The 24,740-nt window shown below is 34.6% G+C and overlaps 1 protein-coding gene across 4 annotated transcripts in view; it reads left to right on the plus strand.

Annotated features, from left to right (window-relative positions):
- LOC114342178 (four and a half LIM domains protein 2) overlaps positions 1 to 24,740 on the plus strand; it is a 485,196-nt gene that overhangs the window by 318,866 nt on the left and 141,590 nt on the right. The window contains exons 1-3 of one of the 4 annotated variants that reach the window (XM_050657501.1): positions 10,639 to 11,270; positions 14,877 to 15,406; positions 17,967 to 18,157. The exons of the other annotated variants lie outside the window; for them this stretch is intronic. Coding sequence (XP_050513458.1) covers positions 10,810 to 11,270; positions 14,877 to 15,406; positions 17,967 to 18,157 — 1,182 coding nt within the window. The 5' untranslated portion in view covers positions 10,639 to 10,809. Of the gene's footprint in view, positions 1 to 10,638; positions 11,271 to 14,876; positions 15,407 to 17,966; positions 18,158 to 24,740 lie in introns of those variants that run through there. 4 annotated transcript variants of the gene reach the window in all.

Raw genomic sequence — 24,740 nt, forward strand, 5'->3', positions numbered from 1 at the left:
TTCAAAATTACAGCCGCAATCTTGGAACGCGTTTTTGCTACCTGTTGATCGCTACTGTTTCCTCTTAAGGACTTTTCTGTCCTTTTTATGGTGTTGAATCGTGGACCTTGAACGAAGATATGTGCAGAAGAAGCATTTGAGATGTGGCTATATCGGAGAATTCTTAAAATCCGGTGGACTGACTGGGTCACAAATGGGGAGATCCTCAGAAGAATGAAGAAGATCCGAGAGGTACTGACCACCATCAAATCCTGAAAGTTAGAATAGAGATTATCCCATTATGCGACAATTAGGGCACTATGCGACAATGGGCATACATTATGCGAAATGAATCCAGATATGCCGTTCCTACAAGCCATCCAGCAAGGAAAAATATTTGGAAAGTAAGATTCAGGAAGTAGAACATCCTGGTTAAAAATCGCCAGCATTCTTCACGGATAGGCACATCGAGAAGAAGAAAAGTCTTATTTTATTGTAATCTGTTAAACCTTTATCTGCTTTTTTAAATATGATATTATAATTTTTAAGGTGGGATGATATAGAAGTCTTAAAATTATTGTGAAATGGTGTCATTGAACATGAATTTCCATCATGTAACACCCAATTCCATATAGACCAGGGCGCATCTGTAAAAATATTAGTACATTTGAACGTTGAGAGGTGACTCAAATTTTTTTTGCAGAAATTGCTTGAAAATAAATCAAACAATAATATTTGAGTTATCCTCCCTCTCAAAAAGGTCCGGAACATTGTTTAAATAATCAAAATGTCAAAAAATTAAGGAAAAATTCGATTTTTTTCTTGGTTTTTTGATTATAACTTTAAAAGTATTCATTTCCGAGAAAAGTTGTACTCACATAAAAGTTGCGTAATTAAATTTGCTACAACATAGAATTGATTACAAAAAAATAGTCACCCTTGTTGCAAAATAGCAATAATTGCGAAAAAACCATACAAAAACAAGTATTTCCATTTTACGTTTTTCAACCATTTATGCCACACTTAGGACCTTCATATTTTACCCAGAAAAACTTTATGATACAGTAAAACTTTATGATACAGTAAAACAAGACTGTAAATTTCATTAAGATCGGTTTAATAGCTTTGCAAAATAAATTTTGCAATCCAGCTTTCGCAAAAAAATTCATTTTTTCAAAATGTTACAGGACTGAAAATAAAGCAGATAGCAAGTTGAAATTTTTTTTGCGCATAGAAGTGCACTGTACCTTTCATTTGCAATTTTGCAAAATTAAAATCGATTAACACCACGGCGTCAGGAATTTTTTTAAATAAACATTAATTATTGGTGCTACGCGCAGGACAGCGGATAGTTTGCTCTGATTGGGCATTCCAATGACCTTTGATAATAATTGATACATTTTAATTTTTATTACATTTCGATATAAATAAATAAATTTGTTTATTGCAAAATAAAAACACATACTCTATCCTTTGAAATAACACTTTTATTAGCAAAAACTTTCTTTGTTCATATATTTTAACTTAGAGAATAAAAGTTTATTATTTTTAAACATATGCAATTGTTTAAACAATATTTCACAAACAATAATAAAATTAGTTTGATATTTGTGGAATTAAAATATTAAAATATAATAAAATATAGAGTAAGAAAATAATATATTAGATAAAGATTGGAAGAAATTTTGGTGGAAATCAACTTGTGTGAATCGAACACCGCTGTCCTGCGCGTAGCACCAAAAATTAATGTTTATTTAAAAAATTTTCTGACGCCGTGGTAATTAATCGATTTTAATTTTGCAAATTGCAAATGAAAGGTACAGTACACTTCTATAAGCAAAAAAAATTCAACTTGCTCATCATTCTCTTTGCCTTATCCCTATGCGGGGTCGGCTTCCCTAATTGCATTTCTCCACACAATTCTGTCTTGGGTCATATCAATGTTAATCCCCTTTACCAACATGTCCTGCCTTATCGCCTCCCCCCAGGTCTTCTTTGGTCTTCCTCTCCTACTCCTTCCAGGAATCTGCACTTCAGCTATTCTTCGTATTGGGTGATTAACGTCTCGACGTTGAACATGACCAAACCATCTTAACCTATGCTCTCTCATTTTGGCATCAATTGGTGCCACACCTAAACTTCCCCTAATATACTCATTTCTAATTTTATCCTTCTTTGTCACTCCACTCATCCATCTAAGCATTCTCATTTCCGCCACATGCATTCGTTGTTCCTCTTTCTTTTTCACTGCCCAACATTCAGTTCCGTACATCATAGCCGGTCTTATGGCTGTTTTATAGAATTTTCCCTTCAGCTTCATTGGAATTTTTCTGTCACACAACACACCACTCGCTTCTTTCCACTTCATCCATCCAGCCCTAATTCTACTGCATGCATCTCCATCTATTTCTCCATTACTCTGTAATACCGATCCTAGGTACTTAAAACTATTGCTTTTCACAATCATTTCACCATCCAAAGATACCATTTTATTTGTAGTAGCTCCATCTTTAAATGAACATTCCAAATACTCTGTTTTTGTCCTACTAAGTTTTAAACCTTTTTCCTCCAGAGCTTGTCTCCACTGTTCCAGTTTTTGTTCTAGGTCTCTTTCACTATTTCCTACTAACACATCATCAGCATATATTAAGCACCATGGAATGTTACCCTGTAGTTTCGTTGTTATCTGGTCCACAACTAATGAGAATAAATACGGACTAAGCACAGAACCTTGGTGCAATCCTACTTTCACATGAAATTTATCAGTCTCTCCCACACCTGTCCTAACACTAGTCGTTACTCCCTCATACATATCCCTCACAATCTTTACATATTCACCAGGGACTCCTTTCTTATTGAGTGCCCACCACAGAATCTCTCGAGGAACTCTATCATATGCTTTCTCAAGATCAATGAATACCATATGAGCGTTTGTTTCTTTACTCCTGTATTTTTCCATCAATTGCCTTATAATGAAAATTGCATCTGTTGTTGATCTACCCTGCATAAAGCCAAATTGATTCTCGGATATTTCGGTCTCTTCACGTATCCGTCTGTCAATTACTCTTTCCCATATTTTCATGGTGTGGCTAAGCAGTTTTATAGCCCTGTAGTTTGTACATTGTTGTATATCTCCCTTGTTTTTGTAAACAGGTACCAGTATACTGCTTCTCCATTCGTCTGGCATTTGTCCGACTTCCATAATTCTATTAAATAGACCTGCTAGCCACCTTGTTCCTGTCTCTCCCAATGCTCTCCATACTTCCCCAGGAATATCATCTGGTCCTACCGCTTTTCCTTTCTTTATTTTTTGAAGCGCTTGAGCCACTTCCTCGTTGGTTATTTTGGTGACCATTGCTGCTACTGTCTCCGTTGGCTCTACAGGCTGTCTGTCAAATTCTTCATTTAATAAGCTGTCAAAGTACTTTCTCCATCTCTTTTTGACTTCCCTTTCGTGAACTAGTATTTTATTATTTTCATCTCGGATACATCTAATCTGATTAAAATCTTTTGCTTTCTTTGCTCTCTGTTTGGCTATTTTATATATCTTCGTTTCGCCTTCCCTGGTATCAAGTTGATCGTATAGGTTTGAATACGCTTCTGCTTTGGCTTTTGCTACTGCTACTTTCGCTTCCTTTTTCGCCACCATATAGTTTTGAAGATCTACGTCGGATCTGGTTTCTTGCCACTTTTTATATAATATTCTCTTCTCTTTTATTTTTCCTTGTACTTCGTTTGACCACCACCAAGTCTCTTTATCCTCAAACTTTTTTCCTGACGTTTTCCCAAGTATTTCAATAGCAGTCTCTCTAATACTACTGGCCATTTTTCTCCAAATTGTATTAGGGCTTCCTTTCATGTTCCAACATATTTTTTCTACTATTCTTCTCCTGAATAGACCTTCTTTCTCATCTTTCAGCAGCCACCACTTGATTTTTTGTGGTCCTCTCCGATATTTTTGTTTAGTTTCGCTTTTTACTTCGATGTCCAGAAGAAGCAGCTTATGTTGTTGGCTTACTGTCTCACTCACTATTACCTTGCAGTCCTTACATTCACGTATGTCTTCTTTCCTTATCATGAAGTAGTCTATTTGGGATTGATGTTGTCCACTTTTGTAGGTAATAAGTTGAGTTTCTCTCTTTTTAAAGAATGTGTTAACAATCGCCATATCCAATGCTGTTGCTAATTCAAGCATGTCATCTCCAGCTTCATTTCTAGTTCCAAAGCCTAATCCCCCATGTATTGTTTCATATCCTGTCTTGGTTTGGCCCACATGTGCATTGAAATCACCTCCTATTATAACTTTCTCCTCTGCTGGAATATCACTCAGTACGTCTCCTAATTGATCATAGAAAGCTCTTCTTTCATTCTCACCCAGACCTGTTTGGGGAGCATACACACACACAACATTCAATACCTCTTTATCAATTACAAATTTCACTGACATCATTCTATCACTCGTTCTTACAACTTCTACTACGTTATCTTTCATTTCACTATCAGCAATTATACCAACTCCATTTCTAGTGTTACTACTCCCTACATACCACAATTTGTATCCTTCACCTAGTTCTTTCGCCCTTTGTCCTTTCCACCTAGTTTCTTGAATACAAGCAATTTGAACTCTTCTTCGTTTGAGCGCATCCACTAACTCCAGACTCTTACCTGTAAGACTACCAAGATTCCAAGACCCTATCCTAATTTTTCTAACCTGTAATGGTGTTCCCCCTGAGATAGTCCTCACCCGGAGATCCGAACGGAGGCTCATTTTACTTCCGGAACATTTTACCTCAGGAGATGCCATCATTTCAGTATAAGTTTTTATTGCGTTTGGAGAAGGTCTTTTCATTATTATGGCCTGAAAAGATTTTTGGATATTTGATGCCTGAATGCCTTTTCTATCAGCACCATACCCTGCCCTGCACGTTTAGCCAATACACCACCAATGCAACCAAAGTGCAGTATTACCCCACACCCGCCTGCATTTTTCTGTATAGGCCAGGATCCCTACTGTAAGGACTGCCCTATAAGCCAATGTATTGTTGCCCGTATCCCGCCGCTAGGAGGCACGTACTTTGGTTATTTCGGGATACTAAAAAATTCAACTTGCTATCTGCTTTATTTTCAGTCCTGTAACATTTTGAAAATATGAATTTTTTTTGCGAAAGCTGGATTGCAAAATTTATTTTGCAAAATGTATTAAACCGATCTTAATGAAATTTACATTATTGTTTTACAGTATCATAAAGTTTTTCTGGGTGAAATATGAAGGTCCTAAGTGTGGCATAAATGGTTGAAAAACGTAAAATGCGAATACGTGTTGTTGTATGGTTTTTTCGCAATTATTGCTATTTTGCAACTAGGGTCACTATTTTATAACATTGTAACCAATTCTCTATTGTATTAAATTTAATTACGCAACTTTTATGTCAGTACAACTTTTCTCGAAAATGAATACTTTTAAAGTTATAATCAAAAAACGAAGAAAAAAATCGAATTTTTCCTTCATTTTTTGACATTTTGATTATTTAAACAATGTTCCGGACCTTTTTAAGAGGGAGGATAACTCAAATATTATTATTTGATATATTTTTAAGCAATTTCTGCAAACAAATTTGAGTCACCTCTCAACGTCCATCTCAAAACAGATGCGCCCTGGACTAATAATAATTCAAACGTATTTACAATTTTGAATTCCGTACCCATTCTTTACTCGATTGCCTAATGTTGTATCTAAAATTAGAGCAAAAATATGATTGATTATAATGGACGGTTAATAAAATTGACCATTTTTTTTTATTCACTGTAATTGGTACCTATGATTAATATACTGTTATTTTATAACAGTATCATAAAATATTTCATACACAGACTTACAAAAAAGTACCACCTACTCGTTGATTAAAGCTTGATAATGTGTACAGAAAATATGTCAATATGAACTGCAAATTTGAAACGATTATGGTATTGATACGTGGGTTTTGTTTGTTCTTGTTAAAAAAAATGAACGGTTATATATTATGTTTTTTTTAATTAATATATCTAAATAAAAAACGTGGTATATTCGAAGTATTTATAATGCATTTTATCTACTCTATGTCATATTTTATGAAGTTTTTAGTTTGTGAAAACTGTCATTATAGCAGTGCGTGAAGGGTTTAAAGTGCGCGAGAAGTAACAATGTATTTTAAATGGGATTTACTTTTTCGCACTGTTTTTGGTACACTTTCATATAATCAAATATCCTTAACTTTCGCGTTGTCATGGTGATGACATAATGAGCAATAAATTACAACAAAAGCTTTGACAGTTTTGTGGTTTGAAAGAAGTTAGAATTTTTAAATGTCAAAGTTCTAAAAATTGTAGAACAGAAATGAATTCCAGTGACGAAGAGTTACAATTTTATTTGTTTATCGTAGATAAAATATTGTATGAAACTGTGCGTGAAGTACTTTTTGCGAACTTACGCGATGTATAGCACTCGCTCCGTTGTCGCTCGTGCTCTAAACATCGCGTGCGTTCGCAAAAAGCATACTTCACGAACTGTTTCATAAATAACTATTTTATACTAAGTATACAGGTAATTCAATTTTTCTCAAGACAGTTGCTTATTTATTTTGCTGTGTACATCTTAAAACGTTTATGGTAAAGTATGAGCTAATCATACAATAAAAACCACATAGGTACTTGAGGAAATACAGCTTAAGATTTAGTTTCTCTGAGAGCACACCACTAGTCGCTCTGAAGATGAAATGTGCATAAGCGGATGGTGGTGATCTCTCTATCGAAACTTAAAAATCTTATTAAAAATGAATAACCATTTTCAATTTCGTTGCAAAACGAAAATACAGCCGCATCATATTCTAGTCCAATCAGAGAGTGCAGCAAGCAAGCACCTCTACCGGTTTCGAAACTTATTAGTCTCTCATCAGGAGGCACATATGCCTCCCTGATCCAACCAAAACAAACCCCAGCGTGCAGTCCCGGATTGCAACGAACGAAATGGCATAGATGCCCTAGCGGCAACTGCTAGCAAAAGACTAAGTTTTCAATCTAATGGCATATAAAACAACATAATGTTACTCTACATCCTACCAGACTGAAAACAATGGGAACCTTCTCTGGTTACACCTCCGAGGCTTCTACAATTTGCAAGCCATAACGGATGCTGAGACTAAGTAAGATGAGGGAATTTTACAATTTATAATTCACGTCCCATCTGCTCAGCGCGGTAAAGTTCCAACGAGAATAGTTCCCTTCGTACTCCAATAAGAGTAGCTATTCTTATTGGAGTACGAAGGGAACCATTCTCGTTGGAACTTTACCGCGGTGAGCAGATGGGACGTGAATTACAAATTGTAAAATTCCCTCATCTTCCTTAGTCTCAGCATCCGTTATGGCTTGCAAATTGTAGAAGCCTCGGAGGTGTAACCAGAGAAGGTTCCCATTGTTTTCAGTCTGGTGGGATGTAGAGTAGCATTATGCTGTTTTATATGCCATTAGATAGAAAACTTAGTCTTTTTTTTTTAATCTTAATCTGTCTTTCTTTACCTTCATTTATGCAGAAATTGAGTACTAGAAATCAAATTCAAGTTTTGCTTAGATCAATAATTGACGTGTTTTGGAATGCAAATTGTAGATTCCCACGTCTATTTATCATCCATTTGCTTCGCAAAGTATAGAAAGCTCGGATTAAAGCTGCGTTGACATGGGTGAAGTGACTTGATCAACAACTCACTTGAATTTAAGTGAATTGAACGCTTAAAAAGTTTACATGTTTCATTTGATATGAAGGCATTTCAGTAAAAAAATGGCGCCAACACAGATTCATCGCGATATTTTAAATGCAGTCTCACGTATTGCTTGAATTAAGAAAATATTGTAAAACTGTGCGACGCAAAAGAAAATTCTGGTGTAGAGAATGGATAAACGTAGAAGTGAACTAGGGGCATCGGCAAGGTTATTACAAAAACTAAGAGATGAAGAACCAGAAGATTATACAAAAATTTTTAAGAATGACTGAGGAGCAATTTAACTTTTTATTAGAAAGAGTTGCGTTGCTGAACCGCTTTCTTTTTAATTTTTCTAGCTTCCGCAGCATAGGTTGTTCGAATACTTTTTATACGATTTTTAACATCCACCATAGTCATCAAAATTCCGTTTTCCCGCGTTTTTTCAATAATTTTCATAAGAGCACTTGCCCGCAAATCTCTATTTCTATAATCTAAACATGGATAGATTTGATATACTAACACAAAGTGCAACGATTTTTCCTCTGTCCATCTAGTTCCGGCCATCTTGAATGTGTCGACTTGAATGAAAAAGTTAAAGTGTCTTCAACTGACGATTCTTTTAAGTGAATTGGGGACTCAAGCTCGTTATTTTCTCGACAACCCGAGCCCTGGTGTTTTCACTTTTTTCATTTCGAAGGTCTGTAACAACCGTTTTTGATCAATTGTGCGTCTATCAATCTTTTTGAGCTTGATTTGAAATTTTCACACCAAAAGGTTATGATCACTAGTTATGTCGGCTCTGGGAGACGCTTTTACCGATTTTATTGAATTTTGAAAACATTTCTGGGTAGCTATATAATCTATTTGGCTGCGGATTGTGGATTCTGAAGAGTCTGCTGGTGATTTCCAAGTATAAAGTCGGCTAGGTGGTAGATAAAAGGTGTTATGTACAAACAACTAATTTGTGTTCTCTACAGAACTCCACCATGCAGTCTTCTCGCTCATTCCTTGTGCCAAGACCATATTTTCCTACAATATCTTTCTCTGATTAGCCCCCAAACTTTGCTGCATTAAAGTCACACACGAGGATCGTGATTTCATTTGTTCTGAGAACTGTCATAGGATTCTTCGATTAGTTTGTGATTCTTTTCTGCAGTAGGAGCATACACCTGTATTAAATTGATGTTGATAGGGGTTGTATATAACTCTAGAAGCAGCATTCGATCTGAGCGTGAAATGGAGGATTCAACAGACGTTTGGATCTCTTTTGTGACTATTATGCCTACTCAATTTCTGTGTGTGGGGTCATATACATATGGTAGGGGAGCCCAAGCGGGAATTTTTGCAGTTACTCGAGCGCGTCAGATTATCATATGGGAGAAACCTGGTACCCTGCAGATGTGCCTATACCATATTGGCTCTTAACACAGGGGAGTTCGTTAAGGGGGGCCCGAAAAAAAAATCTATCCTTAAAAAAACTCGAAATTGTCAGATTAAGATAAGGTAAGTTAAGTACATGCAAAAGAGTGTATATTTCAAAAATCTGACGATTTGAGCCGGGCGTAAGGAAATGGGTGAGTCCCAAAGTTTCACAAGAAAAAAGCGAATATTTCGCGAAATGAATGACAGATCGAAAATCTAAAAAATATGTGCTCAATATTTTTTAAAAATCTATCGAATGATACCAAACACAACTTCCCACGGAGAGGGGTGGGGGTAAATTTAATATTTTAAATACGAATCCCGCGATATTTCGCGTAATCAACATCAGATCGAAAAACTGTAAAATACACTTATTCAATATTTTTGAACGGAGGTGGGGTGGGGGGTTACTTTAAAATCTTAAATAGGAGTCCCCATTTTTTATTGCAGATTTGGATTCCTTACGTAAAAATAAGTAACTTTTATTCGAAGTATTTTTTCGAATTATGGATAGATGGCGTTATAATCGGAAAAAACGATTGTTGGAAATGGAAAATTAACTTTGTTTGGTTTTAGGACCTACTCTTCACAACCCAATAAGTCCCCATAACGCTCGAGTGACTGCACATTTAGCATACTTTGCTCCCCTACCAATAGGATCTTCTATAGAAAATTATGCAAAAATACAAAGATTGCGTTGGGCAGGTCACCTTATAAGAATGAACAGAACACACCTAGTAGAACTCTTAGTGAAATTATAACAGGATGTCGGCCATTAAGAAAAGAAGACCAAGGAAGAGGTGGATAGACGAAGGATGCTTGGAGGCAGATGCTGGGGGAGGCAAGTGTCCGACAGTTACGAAAAACTGTGTACTTTAACTAATAGTGTAGTAGACGCAAACGAAGAAAATAAAAAAAAACTGGAGACCATCGAAAAAGCGGATAGATAGAATAAACGAAATTGAACAAAAATGAGGAAAGCCTGAGAATGCCTCAGATCGCAGAACTTAAAAAAATGAATAAATAACAAACATTACAATAAATAATCCGGCACTGAAAGGGGTAGGGATTGACTCTGAGATGATCAAGAAGAAAATTTTCCTCTTACTGTCATCCACAACTTTAGTGAAAGCTGTGCGAACTTTATGAAATTTTATTGAAGCGATTCCTGGATTAGCTTATCAAAATATCTAATATATTAAATAAATTTACCGCAAGGCCGTCAGTTTTTAACGGTAGACCTCGTGCTTTCAAACGTCCGATTTTTTTTTTCTGAATGAATGCCGGACATTTCGGAATTCCGAAATAAAATGCCTGAGCTCACGGGACGCGACAAAGCATCTGTGTCGTCACCTAATCAACAACAAACACTTGCCAATACTAATACAGCACCAAATATCAAGGTTCCGACGATGTTCCCGTTCTAATTACATGTACATTATAATTAAAACTAAACAAAAACTTATTCAGTGACAATCCGACCAGTAATCGAAAAATAACAAGCAATTTTTTCCGCGAGCAGAACCACGTCCCGTCCACAAATATTGGCAGTGATCCCGTGTATTTTACAACAACATATGCATCTTCGACCGATGTAATATTAACAAATTTTTTTAAAGTTACGGCCAAATATGACATAACCTCTTTGAAACAGTGTTAGAAGTGAGTGCGCACCATGGGGCTCATGCTCTCCGTGTTAGTGTGTTGTGTTGGTGTTATAGAACTGATTACCTTCTACCATAACATCACGAGACATTTCACCGATCCTCCTCAGCGTGGTGATCTTTCTACCGTCAGCGACCGATACATACATGAATTAGGTGGTATCAGAAAACGAATAGCGGAAGACTTGCAGAAGTACCAGGAGCAATCACAATCAACTCCAACTTTGCGTCTCAACAGCCATGAAGACATCGAAATAGAATACAGTGAGGAGCTGCAGAGGTCGCGGTCTCCGAGTCCAAGAAGGTTTTTGGTCACGGAGAAAGAGGATCCCCAAGGAGAAAGCAACTCACCGAGAAAATTCTTGATATCGGAAGAACCCAACGGTTTGAAGAGGAGCAAGTCTCAGGATTCGATACCGGAATTTTTAATACACGAGGAACAAAATACTGAGAAGTCGTCACACAAACCAAGGTTAGTATTTGTTGAATTTTTGGAGCATGCTCTGTTGTTTGCTGATTCAAATTACACATATTTTATATTAGGACTAGATACATTACCGGCTACATTTTTTGATAACTTTGTTTTGTTTCTGGTTTCAAGTAAATGCTTCAAGAGATATCTATGATACAAGGCCTGTTGCTTAAGATCGCTAAGCCGGTGGTCTCCAATAGACGCTGTAGGCTGCGTACAACGTCACGCCGCGGCGGGAAAATTGTTCATTTTTTTTTTACTTTTAATAAACTTTGAAGGACAAAAACTATCTTACAACCGAAAATAGTTAAAAAGTAGTAGTAGACCAAGAGGCAGCGCTGAAAAATCTCTTTGAATTTACTAAAGCTAGATTTTTCACAGTTGATTACTGTGAGTGTGTAGAGAAACATACTGCGGTCGGTCAAGCGAAACGTAGAACAGGGGTTACTGAGAGGGTATCAAAGTTGCTTTCCTACGAAGATAATTAAATCCATTTACTAAGGCTGAAAATCATTACCTACACACATTTTAAATTAAATATAAAATAAAAGTTATGATAGTCGCTCAGCTGTATGACGGGACAGAGCCGGTCGGTCGGCCCCAATAGTCGATTGAGGAAATGAAGCATTTTGGCTTACAATTTTTTCGTCCAGCATGGATTTACTTGAAATTTTCACAGAAGGTAGGGAATAGTCCATGGATCATTTTCTATATCATGCCGCCATCATACGCTAAAACCTTGGGGGTGGTTGCCACCCCATCTCGGGGGTAGGAAATTTTTATTACATTTTAACCATGTAATTCGATGGAAACAGTGATTTTAAGAAAAAATGTTTTTTACATATTCTTCGTAAAACTAATATTTTTCGAGTTATTCGTGCTTGAAAATAACAGTTTTTCGACAAAAAAATCGACTTTTGTTAGAGGGTTTTTTGAGAATACCTCGTAAAATATGCATTTAATCAAAAAAACTGTAGATATCAAAATTGTATCTATTAGTAACACAAACCAAATTTTTTTCCAATAATATCTTTAAGACCAATACAAACCGAGATACGGCATGTTAAAGGTTAGCTTTTTTCGTCAAATGCATAACTTGAAATATTCAAAGCCAAATAATGGGAAACATTTGCATTTTTTGAGGAAAACTTACATAATCTTTTTTCAAGTATACAATTAGACCTTTCACAAAAAAATGATAAAAAGTTTCTAGCATGAAAATTAGGCGACTTATAATCAAAAAAATGTCGGTACCTGCTTTTCTCTGCGAAGAAATCAGTGAAACCAACCCCCTAACTACCTTCCTAATTTAAAATTGGTCTTCACCTTCCTGTAGTTCCTTTTATATTTATTTTATCAATACACTCAAGGAGTTTGACCTATTTAAAATGCCTAATTTTGGAAAAATTGAACTTGAAAGAAAAATTAATTTTTTGCAATTTGGTATTTTTCACATTTTACTTCAAAATATCTCCGAAAATACTGAAGATACGAAAAAAATTATAAACTAGTAAATTGTAGCTTTTTTTAATGACTAAAATTACCCTGTGCATAGATTTTCATTACAGTGAATAGTGAGCCAGATATAGCTGTTGCAAACCTCTGTTTACCAGCAAACACCCCCTTATTCGAACCCTTTAAACCCGCCCAATTAAAAACTAAGGGATCTTACGGAATTTAATTTACACAGTCTTATAGCTCTTTAAAAATCCTACAAAATCATTTTTGAAGAAACTTTTTATCGCCAAAAATATATAGAATATTTTTCGAGGTATTCTCAAAAAACCCCCTAAAAAAGTCGATTTTTTCGTCGAAGAACTGTTATTTTCAAGCGCGAATAACTCAAAAAATATTAGTTTTACGAAGAAAATGTAAAGAACATTTTTTTCTTAGAATCACGCTTTCCAACGAATTACATGGTTAAAATGGAATAAATAATTCCCACCCCCAAGATGGGGTGGCAACCACCCCCAAGGTTTTAGCGTATGCTAGCTGCATGATATATAAAATGATCCTTGGACTATTCCCTACCTTCTGTGAAAATTTCAAGTAAATCCGTGCTGGACAAAAAAAATTGCGAGCCAAAATGCTTCATTTCCTCAATCGACTATTGGGGCCGACTGACCGGCTCTGTCCCATCATACAGCTGACCGACTATAATAACTTTTATTTCTATTTAATTTAGAATGTGTGTACTGATTTTCAGCCTTAGTAAATGGAAATAATTACCTTCGTAGGAAAGCAACTTTGATACCCTCTCAGTAACCCCTGTTCTACGTTTCGCTTGACCGACCGCAGTATGTTTCTCTACACACTCACAGTTATCAACTGTGAAAAATCTAGCTTTAGTAAATTCAAAGAGATTTTTCAGTTCTGCCTCTCCGTCTATAATTTTAAAACAAATTTAAATTAGGGAGTGAATTGAAGTAACCACCGACTTAGCCTGTGGTATCCAATAGATGCCGTAGACTGCGTACAACGTGTATTGGAGACCATCGACTAAGCCAGAGGTCGGCAACGGGGCGCCCGCGGGCGCCAATGCGCCCTTCAATAAATGTTAATGCGCCCTTAAACTATTGTTAATTTAGACAAGAAATTCAAAACATATTTTTTATACGTTTATATCTATATATTTGTTAGGTCAAAAAATAGTTGGCGCCCGCCATGAATTTTTAATTTAGTATTTCACTCTTTACATTAAGGTAATGGACTAAGGTAATAAGAAAATACACAAGGTGCCACAAAGAAGAAAAATCAATCAAATTATAGAGGAATATAAAAGCATACAGGTTTTGAGAAGAAACAGGTACAAAACAGAAAAACTGAAATTAAGAAGATAAAAAACAGAGTAGTAAACAATGATCAATGACAATTTGATGTCCATTATAACAAAATCAGAAATTATAGATTTAAATGAAAATGAAAAATAATAGATCTTTAGGTCAAGATTAAATACTGAGCAAAAATAAACTAGTTTTGTACTTATGTCTTCATAACGTCAATTTTTCAATACTGGTGGCAATGGTTGGTGTCAATTTGGGCTCAAATGGTACCCTGGGTAAAATACATGTGATATTTTCTGCATCCATGTTCAATTTCACAATTATAGTCAATGTTTCCAGAACTGATCAAGTTTAAAGGGTTTTTACCCGAATATTTTTGTATTTTGGTGGTTAGCATGTCAGCATCTTGTCACCACTGATGATGATCTGTTATCAGATCGAAAACTAGTTCTGTGCTGTAGCCATTTTTAGGGAATTTTAATAAATATACCTTGTATAAAGGATTTTATTTGTTTTTTGAAAATGAATAAATCAGAGCAGTTTTTTGAAAATGAATAAATCTGCTCCGAGAGCAGCGTAGAATAGGATAACTATAGGATAACCATAGAATAACTGGTATGGAAACAAAGGAAGGACGCCTACGGTTAGTGGACGTTCGAAGCTGGAAATAAGCTACTAGGCATTCAATTGTCAAACTTAGAGCTAGTGCCTTTGGATGAGACGATATACTTCCATATAAATTTCCGTGTAATGTATCTAGTACTACATAGTTCCGATTAGTTTAATAGTAACCTTATATTGAGCATTTTTCTCCCAAACTTAGGTATATTCTAAAAGAAAAACAAACGGAAGAATCCCCTTTGCCATTACCCAGGCAATTCATTGTCTCCGAAGAAACTCTCAACACCGTGGTTTTTGAAGATACAGACTTCGAAGTACCAGCATCGTCAGTATTCCATGACAAGTCACCATCTCCCTTCTTAACAGTAGAACCGCCCCATGTTCCACGAAATAGTATCTGCAACGAACTCGACAGAGAAGAGGAAGAAGAAGAAGCTCTGAAAGCAATTCCTCCTCATCAGAGCCAGAAGGTGGACGTTATTTTAGAGAACACTAGTCATAACACTACCCAGTATTGGACGAACAAGGTACTAGTTGTTCCTAGCGGTACTTCTAGTTCAAGATCAAGATCGATATCTCCAGATAGAAGTACTAGTAGCGATACTAGAGAAAATATTGACAATTCCACTAAATATGATGAGAAGTACTTAAACAATCTTGATGGGGTTAGTAAGGCAAAGAGTATAAAGAGGTTTGGGTCAAGCAGGAAGTCTGTCAAACGGAAAACTGTAGGTATGTTTTTCTGTAACATCACTGTCTTGTCTTTCATACACCATGATTTTTGCCCACAGAGTAGTAAAATATAAAAAGTTGAGGATGAACTTACACTGAGACCTTGAATTTTATAGGCCTTACTTCTTCTTACATTCCTTATAATGATGTGTAGCATTAAATTACGAAGATCCTCTGGTTATTTTGAACCTATACTTATAGTTCTTAGTATTTCCTAAGTTATGACGTTAAGAGTAAGTGTACTGCAGCAGCGCGGAACAGCTGCACAGATGTTTTGCTGAACCAGGCTTTGAGATTATTTAACCAGGATGTTCTTCTTTTTCCTGGACTTCAATTTCCAAATATTTTTCCTTGTCGGATAGCTTGTAGGAGGACATTTCTGGATTCAGTTCGCATAATGTGTCAGATGTATTGTAACTTTCAAGATTTGGAATAAATTCATTTTCTCGAGAATGGACGATTTTGGAAAAAAATCCCAAAACAGGTCAATTTTTATTTTTAAATTACGACCTTTTGGCACATAGATCATACTAGTGACGTCACCCATCTGGGCGTGATGACGTCATCGATGATTTTTTAAATGAGAATAGGGGTCGTGTGATAGCTCATTTGAAAGGTAATTCAATTCTCTATTCAGTAATATAAACATTAATATAATTATTTATACAGGGTGTCCAAAAAAAAATTTTGGATTAAATTTATTGACATAAAAAGAAGAAAGTATATAATTTATTTAACTCAAAATACATTTTATTGCTCTCAGAAAACAGAAAAAAATGTTTATTTGAAAAATAATCATGGCTTTTCGCTTAAATTAAATGTTTAAACTGTCACGAGGCTGGTGAGTGGCTGCTTTAATATTTAATTTAAGCAAAAAACAATATTTATCTGCCAAATAAACATTTTTTCCTGTTTTCTGATAACAGTAAAATGAATTTTGAATTAAATAAATTACACACATTCTTCTTTTTATATCAATAAATTTAATTCAAAAAATTTTTTTTTGGATGACCTGTAGGTATAAAAAATTATGTTAATGTTTATATTACTGAATAGAGAATTGAATTACCTTTCAAATGAGCTATCACACGATCCCTATTTTCATTTAAAAAAATCAACGATGACGTCATCACGCCCAGATGGATGACGTCACTAGTATAATATATATTTCAAAAAGTTGTAATTTAAAAAAAAGAATGTGTGTGTACTTTGTACGCACGTAAGAAGTTATACTACTATTATAATATAATTTCAACGAAATAAATATACCTACTTAACAGTTAAAATACAAAAAATTAACAATAATTACCAAAAATGAACCAAAACTTAACAATGCCAAATATTAAAAAAAAAAGTATGAATCGTCCGGGATTTGAACCCGCAATCTCGCGATTTTTTATCTCTGGTCCAACAAGGCCATCAAGCCGCATCCAACTTACCTTTCAGATATACATAATAATTATACATCACGGTGACATATAAATATAAAAATAGATGTTTTATTATTTTACGCCCAAGGAAGACAAATCCAAGGACACAAAATTATAATAAAAAACCTTTTAAACCACCTTTTTCAAATTGCGCAAGTTGTATTATTAATATTAATGTTAATAAATGAAATATAAATATTTTGACGTTTCACAATTTGACAATTCACTTTTAACTGCAGTGCCTTAAAAATTTTAAAGCACTAGTGCCTTAAAGTAGCATTTTTAACGCTCCTATGGAGTCCTAAAAATTGCATTTTTAACACGTTTGTAGAAAAATATAATATATTTAAATATTATTTAAAAACACTAATATATTCTTTCCACAACTTTTCTGGACTGATACATACATAAATTAAAACATTTTGAAGTATAACTTCAAAAATATAATATGAAAACTATTTAAAAAGGCAGTATAACTATTAACTAACCTTTGTTGTTTCTCCTCCCACAAATTTTAAAACGCAACAACCATACATAACCAAACCGTCAACCGTCCAAACCACAGCTGCGCTACAGCTGCCATATTGGATAATTGTTGTCATGTCATTTGAATATCCAATCAGAACAAAGTTATAATGCGCATGCGCCCGGATCCTAGGTTTTAACATATAAAAATTCACCCTCATATCGCGCGTAAAGAAGTATAACTTCAATAAAAATTGACCTGTTTCGGGATTTTTTTCCAAAATCGTCCGTTCTCTAGAAAATGAATTTATTCAACCTTTACGTGCTCACTGTATAACTTTGCTATGTGCGTGACTATCATACATTGACTGTGGAGTCTTAATACCTTCGCATCTTTTCATTGCTTCTTTTTCTTTCGCTTCGTTTTTTCCTTTTTATTGTTATATTTATCGTTTTATATCCGTCTGGGACATTGTTGGCTTTTCTTCTTTCGTCCATTAGTGATTTTATCTTTCCTCCTTTATCTTTTAAAAATCTCCCCTAAGTAAACCCTGCTTGAAATAATTATTTAAACCTAGTATATTCATTACATTTCATCATATTCACTCTATCTAAAGTTTAAAAAGAGACCGTTTCCTGAAAGGCATATTATTTTCCCGTTGTAGACCATAACCAGAATAGCCAAAACTGTTTGGATCAGAATTCTTTGGATTCCGTGGATACCCTGGATACCACGGCTGTGCTTACCCATGCAGCGGAAGAATTAAAGAAAGTCTCATCCGAAGAAGAAGAAATCGGTACTTCCAAGACTTCTGACGGCAAAAATCCTCAACCTAAACCTGGAGAGCCTTTTTGGGTAAAGAATTTATAATGCAGAGTGAAGAGACTGATGTTTTTGGTAGATATTAGTTCCTAGTTCATTTTTGCTTTGGAATTTTGTGTCATTTAAGAGCTTGATTAATATAATATATACCTACTGATTATAGTTTTGTGTGTTTTTATTGAACTAACCATTTCTCTATACGGGGTGGGCCAAAGAAAACAGTCCACCTCGATATTTGACAGTATTTATTAGATTTTAACGAAATAAAGAAACAGGTCGATTTTTGATCTAAGGGGAACACATTTTTATGGTACATACATCTGTCATTTGTCAACCCCCTCCCTTCCACCTCCCTCACCCTTATTTTTAAATAGCTAATAGGGGGCGTGTGCTACCTCATTTGAAGGGGTATTCAATTCTTTATTCAGTAATATTATCATTGACATAATTATTTATACAGGGTGTCCAAGAAAAATTATTTTGAATTAAATTAATTGAGACAAAAAGAAGAATGTATGTAATTTATTTAATTCAAAATATGTACATTCTACTGCTGTCACAAAACAGAAACAACATGTTTTTTGATGGATAAACATTGCTTTTCGCTTAATTTCAATGTTCAAGCTGCCATCCATCTGCCTCTTGGTAGGTTGAATATTGAATTTAAGCAACAATGTTTATTTATCAAATAAACATTTTTTTCTGTTTACTGTCAGCAGTAGAATGTATTTTGAGTTAAATAAATTACATACATTCTTCTTTTTGTGTCAATTGATTTAATTCAAAATAATTTTTCTTGGACACCCTGTATAAATAATTATATCAATGTTAGTGTTATTAAATAGATAGAGAATTGAATAAGCTTTCAAATGAGCTAGCACACGAACCCTATTCCATATTTAAAAATAAGGGGGGGGAGTGGAAGGGAGGGGTTGACAAATGACAGAGGTATGTACCATAAAAATGTGGCCCCCTTAGATCAAAAATATGATTGTTTATTTCCTTAAAATCTAATAAATACTGCCAAATATCGAGGTGGACTGTTTTCTTTGGCCCACACTCTATACTCTATACGTACAAAAACCATCCACTTATACTGCAATCAAAAATCAATGTTGGAAATAGAAATGTTCGAATATAAATACAACGTTTTCAATAAAACAATAATGTATCTTGTTAATCAGTTTCTTTGACTTTTTTTAAATAGCAATGTAAGATACAGTCGGAAAAATGAAAGATTACCCATGAACGATCACATCAATCACTTATTTTGTATTTGCTGTCTTTTTCTATAAATAACAAACGTTTGATATAGAAAAAGATAGCAAATACAAAGTAAGTGATTGATGTGATCGTTCATGGGTATTCTTTCATTTTTCCGACTGTATAATTGATAAATTGATTAAAATCACGTACTAAAAAGAAAAGAATCTGACGACGAACGAAACATTTGAAAAATAGTTTAGAGAAAAATGCGAATATAAAGAATGCAAAATTACAATAAATAATGTAGATCACTCACTTGTGACTAAATACAAGATTTATAAGTAAAAGATTTATAGAAAAATTAAACGGCGCATGGAAAACATACCTGAAAAATAAACGGATTAGACGAGGAGTGAGACAGAGCTGTACTATTTCCCCACTACTGTTTAATATGTATGTACTCGGAATCTATATTTAAACAGACTTTAAAACTTGGACATGTTACGAGAGGGAAGAAATATACATTTTTCCTAAGCGGAGATTTTTGCAGTTACGCGAGCTCGAAGAAACTCACATGGGGGAAACCTTGTACCCTGTGAATGTACCCCTACCATATTATATTGACTCTTAATACAGAGGAGCTCGAAAAAAAATCTATCCTTAGAAAAATTCTAAATCATCAGATTAAGATAAGGAAGTTAGGTATGTACATGCAGAACAGTTTGTATTTAAAAAATCTGACAATTTGAGCGGCGCGTAAAGAAATGGGCGAGTCACAAAGTTTCACAGAAAAAAGCGAATATTTCTAGAAATGAACGTCAGATCGAAAAACTAAAAAATACTTGTTCAATATTTTTCAAAAATATATCGAATGACATCAAACACGACCCCATACGGAGATTGGGTGGGGAGTTACTTTAAAATCTTAAATAGGAGCCCCCATTTTTTATTGCATAGATATTTGGATTTCTTGCGTAAAAATAAGTAACTTATATTCGAGACATTTTTTCGGATTATGGATAGATGGCGCTATAATCGGAAAAAAGATTGTTGGAAATGGAAAATTAAATTAAAAAGTGAAAAGTTTTCACACTAAAATGGAAAACTTTTTATTACCTAATCTTCACAACCCAATAGGTACCCATAATGCTTTAGTACCTGCAAATTTAGCATCCTTGCCTTCCCTACTACTAGGGCAGCAGCAAATAGAAGAAAAAAAATTAATATTATATGCTTAGATATATTATTTATTAGAACATAGGCGTAACCAGGGGGGTTTTGGGGGTTATAACCCCCCCCCATTAGGATGGACTTTGAGCTCTATACGCTTAACACCATACCCCTCAGAGACCTTCCAGTAGTTGTACCCCCTCCCCTTAGGACCATCCTGGTTACGCCTATGTATTAGAATTAAGTAGTATTAAAGTAGCTGCGTAATATTTACATAAGTAGATAATTTGCTATTATATTCATCCAAATATAGTCATCATATTTTTAATCCATGGGAAAATTTTGTTCATAAATTTTGTTTTTTCCGAGTAACCTGGTGACAGAAACAAGTAATTGACAGTGAAAAATGATTGTTTCCAAATTAGGTAAAACTACAATGATTTAAAAATTATAATGAAGACTTCTACCAAAGACACCGTTTTTTTTATGGGTCAGTCTAGTAATTTATGGATTAATATATTTTAAACGTTGCAAGCCCATATTCCTATTCAATCTTCTATCAAGGTTGTATATTATAATATAAAATACTCCTACTAATATCTGAATGACAATATCTTTTAAATTTGGAACTGGTTAAAAAAGCACGATCATTATTAATACTTGGACTTTTAGCTTCTTAGAAAAAATTATAATTTTGGATGGGTATTTTTAACCATGAGTTTATAGAATATAACAGCACGTGTGATTATGATTAATAAAAAAATTCAAATGCAGTATAGATAAATCTTAGTAATGCAAAAATAATAGGGCATTCCAATATGCTGTCAAAATTAAATCAATATGGTTGCTGGGAGGCAAACATAAATGTTATTCTATTAGTTCTTAATGCGTTTTAGATCATTTTAGTTGGGTTTCTTTGTAACTTTGTTTTGTATAAGGATTAATTTAACATTTTCACTGGAAGAATTAATTTAAAAAGATAAATATGCCTTATTTCTGTTGTGTTTTGAAGTGCGGAATGTGAAGTAGTTGTACGTGGCCCAACCATCTTGGTTGCCTTGTCTTTATATCATCAATTATAGTATGCTTTACATCCATTATCTCCAATATTCTGGTATTTCTGATTTTATCTATTCTTGATATACCAGCAGCTCTTCTCCAGAAGTCCATTGCAGTTGTTCTGAGCATATTTTCGGATTTTTCTTTAAGTGGCCAAACTTCGCTGCTATATGTTATAATGCTCTTAACCGTGCTGTTATATGTAGATAATATGCTTATTTTCTTTGGAAATGCTTTGGTCCCATAGAATTGTGTTCAAAAATGTGATAACTTTCCTCCCTTGTGTGCGCTTATCCAATGTTCCATCTTGTGTAATTTTAAGCCACAAAGTATTTATATTCCTGACAGTGATTAATAGTTATTTCATTTTCCAACGCTAGATCCTGCTGTATACCTCCGACGCACATATTTTCCGTTTTTTTGGTATTTACTTCTAAACCCCAGTTCCGGTACTCTTCTATGATTTTGCGGGGCATATATTCAATATCTGATATCCGCAAAACATAATATAGTGGATAGCATGTTATCATTTGCGGTATACCCATATTTTTACATTTATTTTTCCAGGATATCAAAACTTGTTCCAAATATTTTAAATAGCGTGGGTGATAGACAGCAGCCCTGTTTCAGACTCTTATTCACTTCAAATCCTGACGAGATTTCCTTGCCTAGCTTAACTTTTGCTATACACATATGTTCAAAAGTTTGGAATATTGGAATATTGGAATATTTCGTCTTTTTATTGATTTTTATATATAAACTTTTCTTTAATAGTTAAACATCTTCTTCTTCTTCTTCTTATGCAATCCACTAATGGATGTTCGCGATCACGTTTGACCATTTTTCTCTATCCCTTGCAGTATGTATTAGGTCTCCTATGTTTTTTAGTCCTGTCCATTGTTTGACATTACGGAGCCATGTTATTTTCTTCCTGCCCACTCCCCTTCTTCCTTCGATCTTTCCTTCAATTAAGGTTTGCAGAAACTGATATCTTTCATTTCTAATTATGTGTCCCAGGTATGCCGTTTTTCTCTGTTTAATTGTGCACATCAGTTGTCGTTCTGTACCAATTCTTCTCAGGATTTCTTCATTTGTTATTCTTGCGGTCCAGGGAACTTTAAGGATTCGTCGATAGATCCACATCTCAAATGCCTCTAGCTTATTCATTGTGTTTATTTTTAAAGTCCATCCTTTAAACATGTAAAACTTTAAGTTAAACATCATTTTGTTTCAATTCTTGACAATACAACTAGTATAGTATAGTTGATCCAAAAGATGGCATAACCCAGACATCCAAAGTGAAAGTTATCCTTCAACACCAAATTGTTCTATATGGTCCACACAATGTCCAGAAAGAAGTCACACCATTTTGAGCGTCGGGTTTGGGGAGGATAGGGGGGAGAAATCGGTAAATTCGTAGTTTTTTAAGTTTTTCGCCAATATTTCTAAAACTATGCGGTTTAGCATGAACAACCCTCTATACAAAATTGTTCTACATTAAATTTGAAATAAAAAAGGCCCTATGCATAATCTTTCTAAAATGAATGGTTCCAAAGTTACGGAGGTGGTATAGTATAACTGGTCCAAAAAAGGCCTAACCCAAACATCCAAAGTAAAAGTTTTTCTCCAACACTAAAATGTTCTATGTGATCCACATATTGTTCAGTAAAAAGTTACACCATTTTGAGCGTCTGGTTTGGGAGGGAGATGGGAGAGAAGCCGGTAAATTAGTAGTATTTTTAAGTTTTTCGTCAATATTTTTAGAACTATGCTTTAACGTAAACAATGTTATATACAAAAATGTTCTACATGAAATTTAAAACAAAAAATGTTCTATACATAATTGTTATAAAATCAACGGTTCCAGAGTTACGGAGGGTGAAAAGTCGAGGTTTTCGATACTTTTTATATTTTTTGGGCAATATTATGATATAACTATACCAAAAACCCAGACATCCAAAGTGAAAGTTATCCTCCAATACCAAATTGTTCTATATGGTCCACATAATGTTCAGAAAAAAGTCACACCATTTTGAGCGTCGGGTTTGGGGGGGGGGAGAGGGGGGAGAAATCGGTAAATATAAAAAGTATCGAAAACCTTAACTTTTCACCCTCCGTAACTCTGGAACCGTTGATTTTATAACAATTATGTACAAAACCTTTTTTGTTTTAAATTTTATGTAGAACATTTTTCTATAGAACATTCCTTACGCTAAAGCATAGTTTTAGAAATATTAACGAAAAACGTAAAAAAACTACTAATTTACCGATTTCTCCCCATCTCCCCCCCAAACCGGACGCTCAAAATGATGTAACTTTTTACTTAACAATATGTGGACCATATAGAACAATTTGGTGTTAAAGGAAAACTTTTACTTTGGATGTCTGGGTTAGGCCTTTTTTTGGACCAATTATACTATATTACCTCCGTAACTTTGGAACCATTCATTTTAGAAGGGTTATGCATAGGGCCTTTTTTATTTCAAATTTAATGTAGAACAATTTTGTTTAGAGAGTTGTTCATGCTAAACCGCTTAGTTTTAGAAATATTGACGAAAAACCTGAAAAACTACGAATTTGCAGATTTCTCCCCCCCTCTCCCCCCCCCCCCCCCCAAACCCGACGCTCACAATGGTGTGACTTTTTTCTGAACATTATGTGGACCATATAGAACAATTTGGTGTTGGAGGATAACTTTCACTTTGGATGTCTGGGTTTGGGTCTAACTATACCATACTAAACTAAATAAATCTCAAAACCAGATAAACGATATGCAAAAAAATTATTTATTCTCTTGGAGTGAACAACTTAGAAAGTACAACTTACATTTAAAAATAAATTAGCAAAGTAATAATAATTAGTGCAAAATAATAATAAATTAGGCAAAATAATAATTAGTGTTTCCTCCATTGGCCTGTATGCATGCCTGTAGGCGATTTGGCATGCTGCCGATTAACTGGTCGAGCTGGGCTTGCGGAATTCTCTCCCATTCTTCACGAGCAGCATCTTTTAGTTCTCGAATTGTAATAGGGGGATTGTTTCGCTTTTTGATGCGTGTCTTGAGAATGTCCCAAGCATGTTCAATAACGTTCATATCGGGGGAATTCGAGGGCCACTGTAATGTAGATATTCCTTCTTCTTCCAGAAAATTTTGTACTGTTGCTGTTCGATGAGGAGGTGC

This window comes from Diabrotica virgifera, chromosome 8 (genome assembly GCF_917563875.1).
Source record: "Diabrotica virgifera virgifera chromosome 8, PGI_DIABVI_V3a".
Taxonomy (NCBI): domain Eukaryota; kingdom Metazoa; phylum Arthropoda; class Insecta; order Coleoptera; family Chrysomelidae; genus Diabrotica; species Diabrotica virgifera.